At 38.1% G+C, this 12580-nt stretch overlaps 1 protein-coding gene across 3 annotated transcripts in view; it reads right to left on the bottom strand.

The window, feature by feature from the left end:
• Nucleotides 1-12580, bottom strand: part of LOC140190792 (uncharacterized) — a 62299-nt gene that overhangs the window by 18595 nt on the left and 31124 nt on the right. For all 3 annotated transcript variants that reach the window (XM_072247632.1, XM_072247631.1, XM_072247634.1), the window contains exons 3-4: nt 9346-9536; nt 686-877 (exon numbers count right to left, since the gene is read on the bottom strand). In XM_072247632.1, coding sequence (XP_072103733.1) covers nt 686-877; nt 9346-9536 — 383 coding nt within the window. The remainder of the gene's footprint in view (nt 1-685; nt 878-9345; nt 9537-12580) is intronic.

Raw genomic sequence — 12580 nt, forward strand, 5'->3', positions numbered from 1 at the left:
ATCCTGCAGTGCCTACCCCCCCACCCCTACTCCCATACCAGGCAGTGATGCAGCCAGTTAGAATGCTCTCCATGCTACATCTGTAGAAATTTGTGAGCATCTGGTGACATTCTAAACCTCCTCAAACCCCTAATGAAATATAGCTGCCGAGGTCTCCTGCTGCTGTGACCCATCTACTTCCAAGGTTCGATGTGTTGTGCATTCAGAGATGCTCTTTTGCACACCACTGTTGTAACATGTGGTTATTTGAGTTTCTGTCTGCTTCCTGTCAGCTTGAACCCCATTCTCCTCTGACTTCTCTTATTAAGAAGGTGCTTTCGCCCACAGAACTGCCACTCACCGATGTTTTTTTTTGTTTTTCACACCATTCTCTGTAAACTCTAGAGGCAGTTATGTGTGAAAATCCCAGAAGATCAGCAGTTTCGGAGACACTCACACCACTCCATCCAGCACCAACAACCATTCTACAGTCAAAGTCATTTAGATCACATTTCTTCCCCATTCTGATGTTTGGTTTGAACAACCAAACCTCCTGACCATGTTTGCATGATTTTATGCATTGAGTTGCTGCCACATGATTGGCTGATTAGATATTTGTATTAACGAGGTGTAAGGTGTTTCTAATAAACTGGCCACTAAGTGTGTATCTAATGTTCATTATTTATTTTGTGTCTCAATGACATACCTTTCGAGTTGGTCCAGTATTATCACTATTCACAGTGGCAAGGGTCGTGGTCGATGTGCTAACAGCAGTCTCTGTAATAACAGGACTAACTGAAGTGATATTCATTGCCCCACTAGAGGTAACTTGGGTGCCTCCATAAGCTTTATGATGAGCTTCCGCACTCTGTTCATAATACTGTCGACTATTTACCTCCTTGAAAAAAGTAAATATTTTGGACAATATTGTTAATGATCTGAAATCTGCAATAGTTTTCAAATTACTCTACATGACAGAAAATAACAATAATAAATGCTAACAACTGTTCCTACAGTTAATGTTTAGAAAGGTCTGTCACTGTCCATTTCAAATTTCAGCTGAGAACATGTATCCAGTTACTGAAAATTACACTGTTTGTCAATTGTTATTTAAAAAAACTTGGTGTTCTCTACTCACTGAAATATTTGCATAAAACCAACCAAAAATTGCATCCAATTTGTCCTCAATGCAATTACTTCCCATCTAATAACATTTTGAACGATGTCAGTTGTCTTTTGTAATCCATTACCAAGTGAAGTGAAGTCAAGATATATTTGATATGTAATCCATACAGCCAAGAAATTACAGAATGACATGATACTCAGTGGACCATTTAATACCCTGATAAACCTTTCCTTAAGAAAAACAGAACAGGTTGACTACATCCAATTATCATAGTTTTTCATTCAAGCATTCTACACCAAATAAATAAATAGGTTCCACAGCTGATTAGAAAAATTGCTTCCGCAAATGTGATACATGTCGGCCCAGATTTTGGAGATGAAATAAAGCCAACAGTGTCAGCACTCTAGTTATTATAGAGTATGTTGGACAACATTTTTTAAAATTATCCACTTGAAAGCAAAAGACTACCGAGAGAATGTTAGATGATGGATTGAGGTTTCAATAGCAGAGAGACAGAATCATGGAATTACGGTTCTGTATTCCCAGATCTCCTTGTTCTACCACACTCGACCATTCACTGTGTATGTCCGAACCTGCTTTGTCCTCCTAAAGTGCAACACCTCACACCTGTCTGCATTAACTTGCATCTGCCGTTTTCCCAACTGGTCCAGATCTCACTGCCAGCTTTGATAGCTTTCCCTGCTGTCCACTATGCCCCCCAATGTTAGTGACATCCGCAAATTTGCTGATCCAGTTTACCACTTTATCATCCAAATCATTAATATAGATGACAAACAACAGACCCAGCACTGATCCCTGCAGAACTCCACTAGTCACAGGCCACAAGTCAGAGAGTCAACTATCTCCTACCACCTTCTGGCTTCTCCCGCTAAGCCAATGCTGAATCCAATCTACTACTTGATCCTGAATGCCAAACCTTCAGACTGAACCTTCTGGACCAGATTCCCATGTGGGGCTTTGTCAGAGGCCTTGCTAAAGTCGATGTAGAGAATGCCTACTGGCTTTCCGTCATCAACTTTCTTGGTAATCTCTTTGAAAACTCTATAAGACTGGTTAGGCACCACCTATCAGGCACAAAAGCAAGTTGACTATCCCTCACCAAATGCCCTGTCTATCCAAATACCATACATCCTGCCCGTTAAAATAACTTCTAATAATTTATCCACTACTGACTTCAGGCTCACCAATTTCCAGCTTATTATTAGTGCTTTTCTTGAACAATGGAAACACCATTAGCTTTCCTCCAGTCCTCTGGCACCTCACTCATGGTTAAGGGTGTTTTAAATAGCTCTGCCAGGGCTCCTGCAATTTCTGCACTAGCCTCCCACAGGGTCCGAGGGGACACCTTGTCCGGCCCTGAAAACTTATCCACCCTAACTTGCCTCAAGGCAGCACACAAGAACATTTATATAAAATTGGATAATTTAAAAGATCTATAAATACCACCACACTACTTAATTTCTTTTTGAGATCTATGTCAATGAAGAATTCGCTGCGTCATGTCAAAGCAGACACAGACTAATAGTGAAGCAATGCGAAGTCTTTGCAACTTCCATGGGATATACAATGCAGACTATAGTCAATGAAGTACCAGCAAACTATTGCCAGCAAGGGCTGGATTGATAAAATTCCTAATTTGTTGGTACATTATGTGAGGCAATGCCATAAATGAAATCTGGAACTTCTGGCATTTCTCAGCAAAAATACAGACCAATGAAACATCCAAATTATGAGAAACAAGCCTAATGTAAATTCCTCATTGTAGATAAAAACAAACTGTAAACACGATTTTAAAATTTGACATTTAATGAAGATTATGTAACCTGAAATGGCATTATATACAAACTAACCATGTAGAAAATAACAATATATTTTTTAAAATCTATCTATTTCCAAAGAAACTGAAATTCTACATTAATCACCAAATACAGATCTGTGTCTAATGTCACAGACCAATCATGACAAGTAAAAACTAGTGGTTAGAAAAGAAACTGTACCACAAACTGTTTTATGGACACAAGTAGCATTTGAAGTGCTTAAGAATTTTTTCTCACAGAACTTCCATATATTACAGAGGCTAGATCACTGGGGGCATCTAAAGAGGGAGTAGATAAATTGTTGAAAGATCGCAAAATTAAGACTTTATGGATCAAGCATCATAAAAGAGTGGGACAAATCAACAATCTTCACAATAACAACAGGAATTCGGCAGATGCTGGAAATTCAAGCAACACACATAAAAGTTGCTGGTGAACGCAGCAGGCCAGGCAGCATCTCTAGGAAGAGGTGCAGTCAACGTTTCAGGCCGAGACCCTTCATCAGGACTAACTGAAGGAAGAATGAGTAAGGGATTTGAAAATCTTCACAATAATCAGCCTCGAACAGCCAGGTGGCTACTCCTATTTTCATGCATGTGAAGTAAACACGTTCTTAAATAAATGGCCATACAATGTGTCTTCTGTAAAACAAATGTAAACTCTATACAGATCACCAGTGTTCTGACACTAATTTAGTACCATATCCATTAGTAAAGTGTTATATTGATCTAGTGGCTCTAAAGCTTAATCATGCTCAGTTGTCAGTACTTAATAATTACATGCACAGCAAAACTACATCTTCACATTAATGCGAAGGATAAGAGTAAATACTAATTAGTTAAACAGCATTTGGAGTAATGTCAGCAGTTTTGGACCCCTTATCTAAAAAAGGATGTGTTGGCATTGGAGAGGGACCAGAGGAGGCTTACAAGATTGATCTGGGAATGAAAGGGTTAACATATGACGGGTGTTTAGTAGCTCTGGACCTGTACTTGCTGGAGTTTTGAAAGCAGGGGGGCGGGGGGGGGGGGGTCCTCACTGAAACCTTTCAAACATTGAAAAACCTAGATTGAGTGGATGTGGAGAGGAATGTTTCCTATAGTGGAGGAGTCTAGGACCAGAGGGCACACTCTCATAATGGAGGGACGTCCCTTTACAACAGAGATGAGAAGGGATTTCTTTAGCCAAAGGGTGGTGAATCTGTGGAATTCTTTGCCATGGACAGCCTTGGAGGCCAAGTCATTGAGTACATTTGAAATGGAGGTTAACAGGTTCTTGATTAGTAAAGATATCAAAGGTCATGGGGAGTAAGCAGGAGAATGGGGTTGACATAGATAATATACAGTACCATACAAAAGCATATATATAGCTAGGGTGCCTAAGACTTTTGCACAACACTGTATTTGTCACCATGGAATGGAAAACGGGTTTGTAAGTCTGGCGGGAGCAAAGGATGTTGGAAATGGTGAAAGTGAAGTACCATGGGAGGCATGTGGGATAGGTGGCAGAAAAGGAATGCCGGAGCGGGGGATGGCGCAGGTGACACCCTGAGACATCAGGAAAGGTCATTTTATTCCCAACAATTGGTTTATTGATCATTACAGAATGCCTCTATGCTGCTTCCCATTTTCCTAACCGTGATGCCCCTCTTCCTGCTCCCTTCCCACCCACAGTGGACACCGATCATCACTCACATTTCATTAAATTTCTTTTTTTTTTTTTGGGTAGCACTACAGTGCAATAGATAAAATTACTACAGTACTTTGCAGAAGTCTGAGACCTCCTAGCTCTATACAGTTGCAAGAAAAAGTTTGTGAACCCTTTGCAACTACCTGGCTTTCTGCATTAATTGCTCATAAAATGTGAAAGGATCTTCATCTAAGTCACAATAATAGACAAACACAATCTGCCTAACTAACAATACACAAACAATTGTCCCATTTATTTTTAATACTGAGTACACTATTTAAACAATCACAGGCTAGGTACAAAAAAGTATGTGAACCTCTGGGGTAAATGCCTTCTACTAAAGCTACTTGGAGTCAGGTATTCCAATCAATGAGATGAGATTGGAGGTGTGAATTGTAGAGGTACTCTTCCCTATAAAAAAGACAAACAAAGTCAGGTTACTGACAGACCCTGCTCTTCTCAAGAAAGATATGTTTATGTGCACCACGCCTCAATCAAAATAACTTTCAGAGGACCTTTAGAAGAATTGTAGAGCATGAAGCTGGAAAAGCCTACAAAAGTATTTCTAAAGATCTGAATGCTCATCAGTCCACAGTAAGAGAAATTGTACAAATGGAGGAAACTCAGTACTGTTGCTTCTCTCCCTAGGAATGGGTGTCCTGCAAAGATCACACCAAGAGCATAACATGCAATGCTGAAGTAGGTGAAAAAGAATCCAAGGGTAAAACCAAAAGACCCACAGAAATCTCTAGAATTTGGTAGTCTTTGTTCATGTGTCCACTGTAAGAAAAACACTGACTACGAATGGTGTTCATGGAAGGACACCATGGAGGAAACCATTACTCTCCAAAAAACACTGATACCTGTCTCAAGTTTGCAAAAGGCCGCCTGGATGTTCCACAACACTTCTGAGGCAATATATTGTGGACAGACTAGACAAAAGTTGAATTTTTTGGCAGAAATGCACACCACCATATTTGGGAAAAAAAAGGGCACTGCACACCAACACCAAAATCTCACCCCAGCTGTGAAGCATGGTGGAAGGAGCATCATGGTTTGGAGCAACTTTGCTGCCTCAGGGCTGGACAGTTTGCAGAGGGAACAATTAATTCAAAATTGTATCAAGACATTTTGCAGGAGAATGTCAGGGTAGTGGTCTGTAACCTGAAGCTTAATAGAAGTTGGATGATGCAACGAGAAAATGATCTGAAACACAAGATTAAATCAACAACAGAATTGTTTAAAAAGAAGAAACTTCGTGTTTTGTAATGGCCAAGTTAGAATCCAGACCTTAACCCAATTGAGATGCTGTGGCATGTTCTGAAAAGGACTGTTCATGCAAAGTTTCTCAGAAATATCCATGAACTGAGTTTTGTGCGGAGGAATGGTCTAAAATTCCTCCTTGCCATTGTGCAAGTCTGATCAGCAGCTGCAGAAAACATTTGGTGGAGGTTATTGCTGCTGAAGGAGATTCTATCAGTTATTAAATACAAGGGTTCACATACTTTTTCCAGCCTGGACTGTGAATGATTAAACAATGTGTTCAATAAAGACATGAAATGTACAATTGTTTATGTGTCATTACTTTAAACAGATTTTATTTGTCTATTATTGTGTCTTAGATGAAGATCAGACCACATTTTAGGAGTAATTAATGCAGAACCAGGTAATTGCAAAGAGTTCACAAATTTTTCCATGCAACTGCAGATGTACATTAGACTTTTGCACAGTACTAATTTTTAATGACTGCTTATTTTAAATTAAATAAACATACAAATACTGAGCAAAATAAGTGAAGAGCTGAGAAGCAGAGATTCAATGAAAAGCAAAGATGGAGAAGGGGAAAAGATAAAGAAGACGTCTTTGAAAAATCTGTCACCTTTATACCGGAGACAACAGAAAATTCCTTAGATAAGAATAAACCAATCAAGGTAACATGTGGGTAATGTGGTAATACCTTGCCAATGATAAATGAAAAGGTGTATGTAAATGCTATACTGCCTTCTGACAGTAGTAAATGGGTCAAACCACCACATACTGTGAAAAATACATGAATTTGCTAAACAATTACAGTCGTCCCTCCTTATCCGCGGGTTCCACATGCACGGATTCAACCAACCACGGATCGGGAAAACCCATAAGACCATAAGACAAAGGAGCAGAAATAGGCCATTCGGCCCATTGAGTCTGCTCCGCCATTTCATCATGAGCGGATCCATTCTCCCACTTAGTCCCACTTCCCCGCCCTCTTACCATAACCTTTGATGCCCTGGCTACTCAGAACCCGGAAGTTCTCTCTCCAGCACTCATTGTTTGAGCATGTACAGACTTCTTTTTCTTGTCATTATCCCCTAAACAATACAGTATAACAACTATTTACATAGCATTTACATTGCAATAGGTATTAAAAGTAACCTAGAGATAAGTTAAAGTACAGGCAGTCTTTAAGTCGGATTTGTACATAAGTTGGAACAGGTACATCCAGTATTATTTAGCGTCAGTTAGTCAAACATTTGTCTTAGTATACAGTATATATTTTATCTTTCTATGCATATAAAACACTTAAGAAACATATGTATTTCAATAATTAAACCACTGCGTTGCTTAGTAATAATTGCAGCTTTCATTGGGGGAGGGCCTTCTGTATGCTCCATTATTCTTACTTTATCCTTTAAAATTGTTCCAATCATTGACTGTCTGTGGCCTAACACTTTCCCAATGACCTATGGCATTTCACCTCTTTCTGATCGCTTTATTATTTCCACTTTATTTTCAATCGTGATTGTTTTCCATCAACGAAACAGAAACACTGCAGATTCAGCAGCAGCCGCGGGCGGCAGGTCCTGAAGTCCACCGCACTGAGACAGATTAAATAAGGTCCGGAGCTCCACCAGGTCCTAAAGTTCACCTTACTGAGCCATGTTAAATAAGGGACTTGCGCATCCGCGTTTTCTGGCATCCGCGGGGGGTCTCGGAACCAATCCCCCACAGATAAGGAGGGCTGACTGTATAACATGTGGGTAATGTGGTAATACTTTGGCAATGAAAATTGAAAAGGTATATGTAAATGCTATACTGCCTTCTGACAGTAAGTGGGCAAACCACCACATACTGTGAAAAATATATGAGTTTGCTAAAAAAGTACAAATTAAACTACTACTTTAGTCTTACATTAATTCATCTAGTATCTTATAAAAAGTATTTAAAAAAAACAATGGATTCCAACACTAGTTAATATGATGTGACACCTGGATACCCTTGCAGGAGTAGTAACAAAACTAAGTAGGTGATTCCTTTAGCATTAAACATTTTATTGTGAGTCCATAAATATCATTACAGACAGCTAGCTAAAGTGAAGCAACAGCCTAAAACATTGAGATTCTGTTGAAAATACTTTAAAACTCCATAGCTCGCAATATCTTGAAAAATAATTACACAGAAAAAGTCATAAAAATACCTGTATGTCCTACAATTTTAACCATTAACTGTCTCTATACAATTTTAGCTCTATAATATTGTTGTCAAAAAAAAATCCTTCACCCCAAAATGTCACCAACATACAGAAGGTTTAATTTTTATGGCTGCTAACACAAAGGAAGTAGATATATCATTACAGAATATGAAGAACAGTTATTTTATCAAAAATATATGGTAAAATGCTATCCACATTCCAGCATTGTCATTATCTACAGTTGCCTTCATTTCCTAAAGGAAACCAACAGCTAACTTGTTATAGTGGCTTACTGAAAAACCTCAAAGATTTTCTCTTTTTGTGTAGTATTTACCTCAAGGTTAAACTGGATTACTTACAGATAATCAGCTTTTGGTTCTTGAGGATAAGTACTGGCTAAGATAGCAAAGCTACCTATTATATTTTGCTCAAGCAAAGCGTCTAGTGGGGATCTCATAACACCCATAAAAGCACAGCAATGCATTCTACATATCAGCTTAAATTAAGTCTCTGAATCTTAAGCAATAACTTGCTGACACTGGCCTATGCCCCACCATAACCTCGGACAAAATAAGGCAAGGATTGCAACAGAAACCACAGCTATGAGCAAACTAATAACATGAGAGGTAGGGATATTAGCATTGCTGCCAAAATCACCCTTGTCACATCCATGGTCAAGGACATGGAAGTCTATGGGAAACACCCTCAACCATTTGAACAGAAACATTGTTATAAGGTTCAGGTGATTTTGTACCTAGAAAGAAATCTAATGTATACGTACAGCAACCAATTAAACCTCTAGCAGGAAAACAAGAGCTTCTTCTTAACACCATCAAAAACAAAACTGCAATGTTTTGGCCATTCCATGAGAAGCTTCAGCTTCTCAAAAACAATACTTTAAAACTCCATAGCTTGCAATGTCAAAAACAAGGAGTAGATGAATGGAAAAGGAAGAGAGGAAGACAAAAGACGACTTGGTTAGAAAACATCAATAGACTGGAGCCACATTATCCAAGCTACTCCTGAGGTCCCAGGAATATGAAGATGGAGGTGAGTACTGTAGTCAAGTAGGGTAGCGCATTCAAATGACTGAATAGGCAATGGAAATATTTGCAGTACAAGCAGTCATTTCAGATAAAGGCTAGCACCTACTTTATTTTCAATAAGCTGAAGTTTCTGTGTAGGTTTAAAAAAATGTATTCTTACCATGCTATCACATACTCTGAGTAATTCAAAATCTGACACAACTTAAATAGACTTACCTGTGTAACTTGGATTTGGAAAGTGGTATGAGGATTGCGGAAATGAGTTTTATAGTGTTTGACCGCTTCATCACGCCTATTGAAACCATTTCGGCACCGGTAGCAATGCCAGTGTGCACCTTTGAATTTTTTCTCTCCTTTGATAGTTCCAATGATGTCACAGTGGTTACAGCAACGAAGAATCTTTAAGCCTGGAAAATACAAATAGTGACAATCTTCACATTCATTAGAAAATCTCTCATAAATAAAAGTGGAATTACAAGCAAATTATAAAATAGTTATGATTTTTGGGGGAAAAAATCTAAGAACTGGCATTTGGATCTTATCTCATCTCCTGAAGTTGGGAGGATTCCAGGCAGCAGAAACAGGAAGAAAGTCTTAGCCTTCTGTCTGAGATCATTTAATTATGTTCAGTTAACTTCATTATGCTTAAGCCAGTGAAGAGATATTAAGCCAAAGTGGAATATTGCCTGCAGTTTAGCACAAAGCAGCAGTCTTACTCAAAGGCCATGTTAATGGTTAATTTGTGAAATGAAAACCTTCGCAAAATGCGATTATATGCTCTTCACGAATGCTGGGATTTCAAATTTATTGCTGAGATTGATAAGCAGCTTTATTTTAGATGAAAATAATACAAATACTCAGCAGGTCAGAGAAACAGGATCAATATTTTAGATTAAGAATCTCTCATCAGAAAGGTGTGACTTTTACATTTAAGTTCATTTTCACTCTAGAGGTGCTCCTTGACCTGCTGAATATTTCTTATATTTTCTGTTTTTATCTCTGATTTTCAGCACCCGTGATTTTTACATTGTAGAATGAAATTAGAATCAGGTTTAATACCACCAGTATATGTCGTGAAATTTGTTAACTTAGCGGTAGCAATACATGATAATATAAAAAAACAAATCAATTACAGTAACTATATGTATATTGAATAAATTAAAAATAGTGTAAGAACAGAAATAATTTTTTAAAAGTGAGTCAGTATTCATGGGGTTAAATCCAGATGAAGGATTTAAATATACTTTCCAATTAAGCAAGGCTGAGTGATTTCACAAAATGTAAGAAATGCATTTCATTCCCAGTACCCTAGCTCTTAATCTGTTAACTTCAAAAATCTTAGGAAAGCAAAACATCCATTAAGTTGACTCAAAAGTTCAAAGTACAAAGTAAATTTATTATCAAAGTACGTATATGTTACCATATACAACCCTGAGACTCATAAATCCATATATAACCGTAGCAAATTCAATGAAAGACTTCACCAATTTGGGAGCTTAACCAGAGTACAAAAACAACAAAATGTGCCAATACAAAAAGAAAGAAATAACAATAAATAAATAAATAAGCAATATATATCAAGAACATGAGATAAAGAGTCGTTGAAAGTGAGCCCATTGGTTGTGGAAACATTTCAATGATGGGGCAAGTGAAGTTATCCCTTTTGGTTCAAGAGCCTGATGACTGAGGGACAGCAACTGCTCCTGAACCTGGTGGTCTGTGTCCTGAGGCTCCTGTACCGTCTTTCTGATAGCACCAGCGAGAAGAGAGCATGTCCTGTGTGGTGGGGATCTCTGATAGTGGATGCTGCTTTCCTACAGTGGCATTTCTTGTAGGCGTGCTTAATGATGGTGAGGGCTTTACCCATAGTGGACTGGGCTGTATCCACTACTTTTTGTAGAATTTTCCGTTCGATGCCATTGATGTTTCCATACCAGGTTGTGATGCAGCCAGTCAACATACTCTCCACTACTCACCTATAGAAGTTCGTCAAAGTTTTAGATGTCATCTCATTTCTTCACAGACTCCTAGGAAGCAGAGGTGCTGTCGTGCTTTTTCCGTAATTGCACTTACATGCTGGGCCCAGAATAGGTCCTCTCAAATAACAATACCAAGGAATTTAAAGTTGCTGACCCTCTCCACCTCAAATCCTCTGATGAGGACTGGCTCAGGGAGCTCTGGTTTCCCTCTCCTGAAGTCAATGATCAGCTCCTTGGTCTTGCTGACAAGAAGTTGTTGTTATGGCACTCGGCCAGATTCTCAATCTCCCCCGATATGCTGGTTCATCACCACCTTTGATCTGACCTCAGACTGTTGGTGTCATCAGCAAATTTAAAGCTGTGTTTAGCCAACCCAAAACTGTAATCCAAATTAGGCAGTTTCTCTGACCAGAGAATGGTGTTTGGCATGAAGGTTATAAAATGGAAAAAAATTATAAAACTGCTAAGCAACAAAAAAAAAGCTGGAACTCAGCAAAAATAAAGCTGAGCACATATTTAAAATCAGGTGTTTTTAAGATTAACAAGATGGAACAGCAAAATAAAATGACAAGAAATATGTTGCATAAAGGAATGTAACTGCTACCATCAACAATTAGTTTCTTTTTATCATCTTATTGCTTTCTGTCTAATTTTGAATGTAACACAGTTCTCAACCTGAATAATTTCATGAATTATATAGGTACATAATATTATATAATTATATAGTTAAGGTGGGTTCATTTTATGTAGGAAATTGACTACTAAATTCTTAAGTGATTAATTAGTACTAATCAAACATGAAAAGGAAATGCTATGAAAACTTGCAAAACTTGATGTGCTTTTATTCTGAAATAGACATTTTAAACCACTCAAAAATAGCATTTTCTGAATCATTAGTCCCAACTTAAAACACTGCAGAAAAGCATTGCATTTGATTTCCATGAATGCACAATGCAGAATGATGTACCACTGAAGATCCTTTGCCAAATAGAACAATCATTTAATTTCTGCACCTCAGCAAATTATTGTTGCATTAATCTGCATCTCAGCAAATTATTTTTCCCAATTATAGAATAAATCAGCTATAACATATTTAAATGCCGTCCTATTTTGGTTTATGAAATATACTTTCAAGCACGTGCATTTTACAAAGATATAAAATATTGGAAGACTAAAGCTATTGTCATAATTTCCTACCACAAACTCTGTAAACTCCCGAAGTGACTGAAGTTGAACCAAAATATACATCATTCACAGATGAATGCTTCTTTTTATTACAAGGTAGTCTACTCTCCTGCCCTTATGTGTGCCTATTCCAAAACTTTCCTGGCCAGCATCAAATAAAGCTAAATTTGTTTGAAACTCCACTTCCTGTACTGCAACTCGCATCAAGAACCATTCAACAAGACCCAGTCCTGCTGAAGAGTCTCAGCCCGAAATGTCAATTGTACTTTTTCCGTAGACGCTGCCTG

This window comes from Mobula birostris, chromosome 31 (assembly GCF_030028105.1).
Source record: "Mobula birostris isolate sMobBir1 chromosome 31, sMobBir1.hap1, whole genome shotgun sequence".
Taxonomy (NCBI): Eukaryota; Metazoa; Chordata; class Chondrichthyes; order Myliobatiformes; family Myliobatidae; genus Mobula; species Mobula birostris.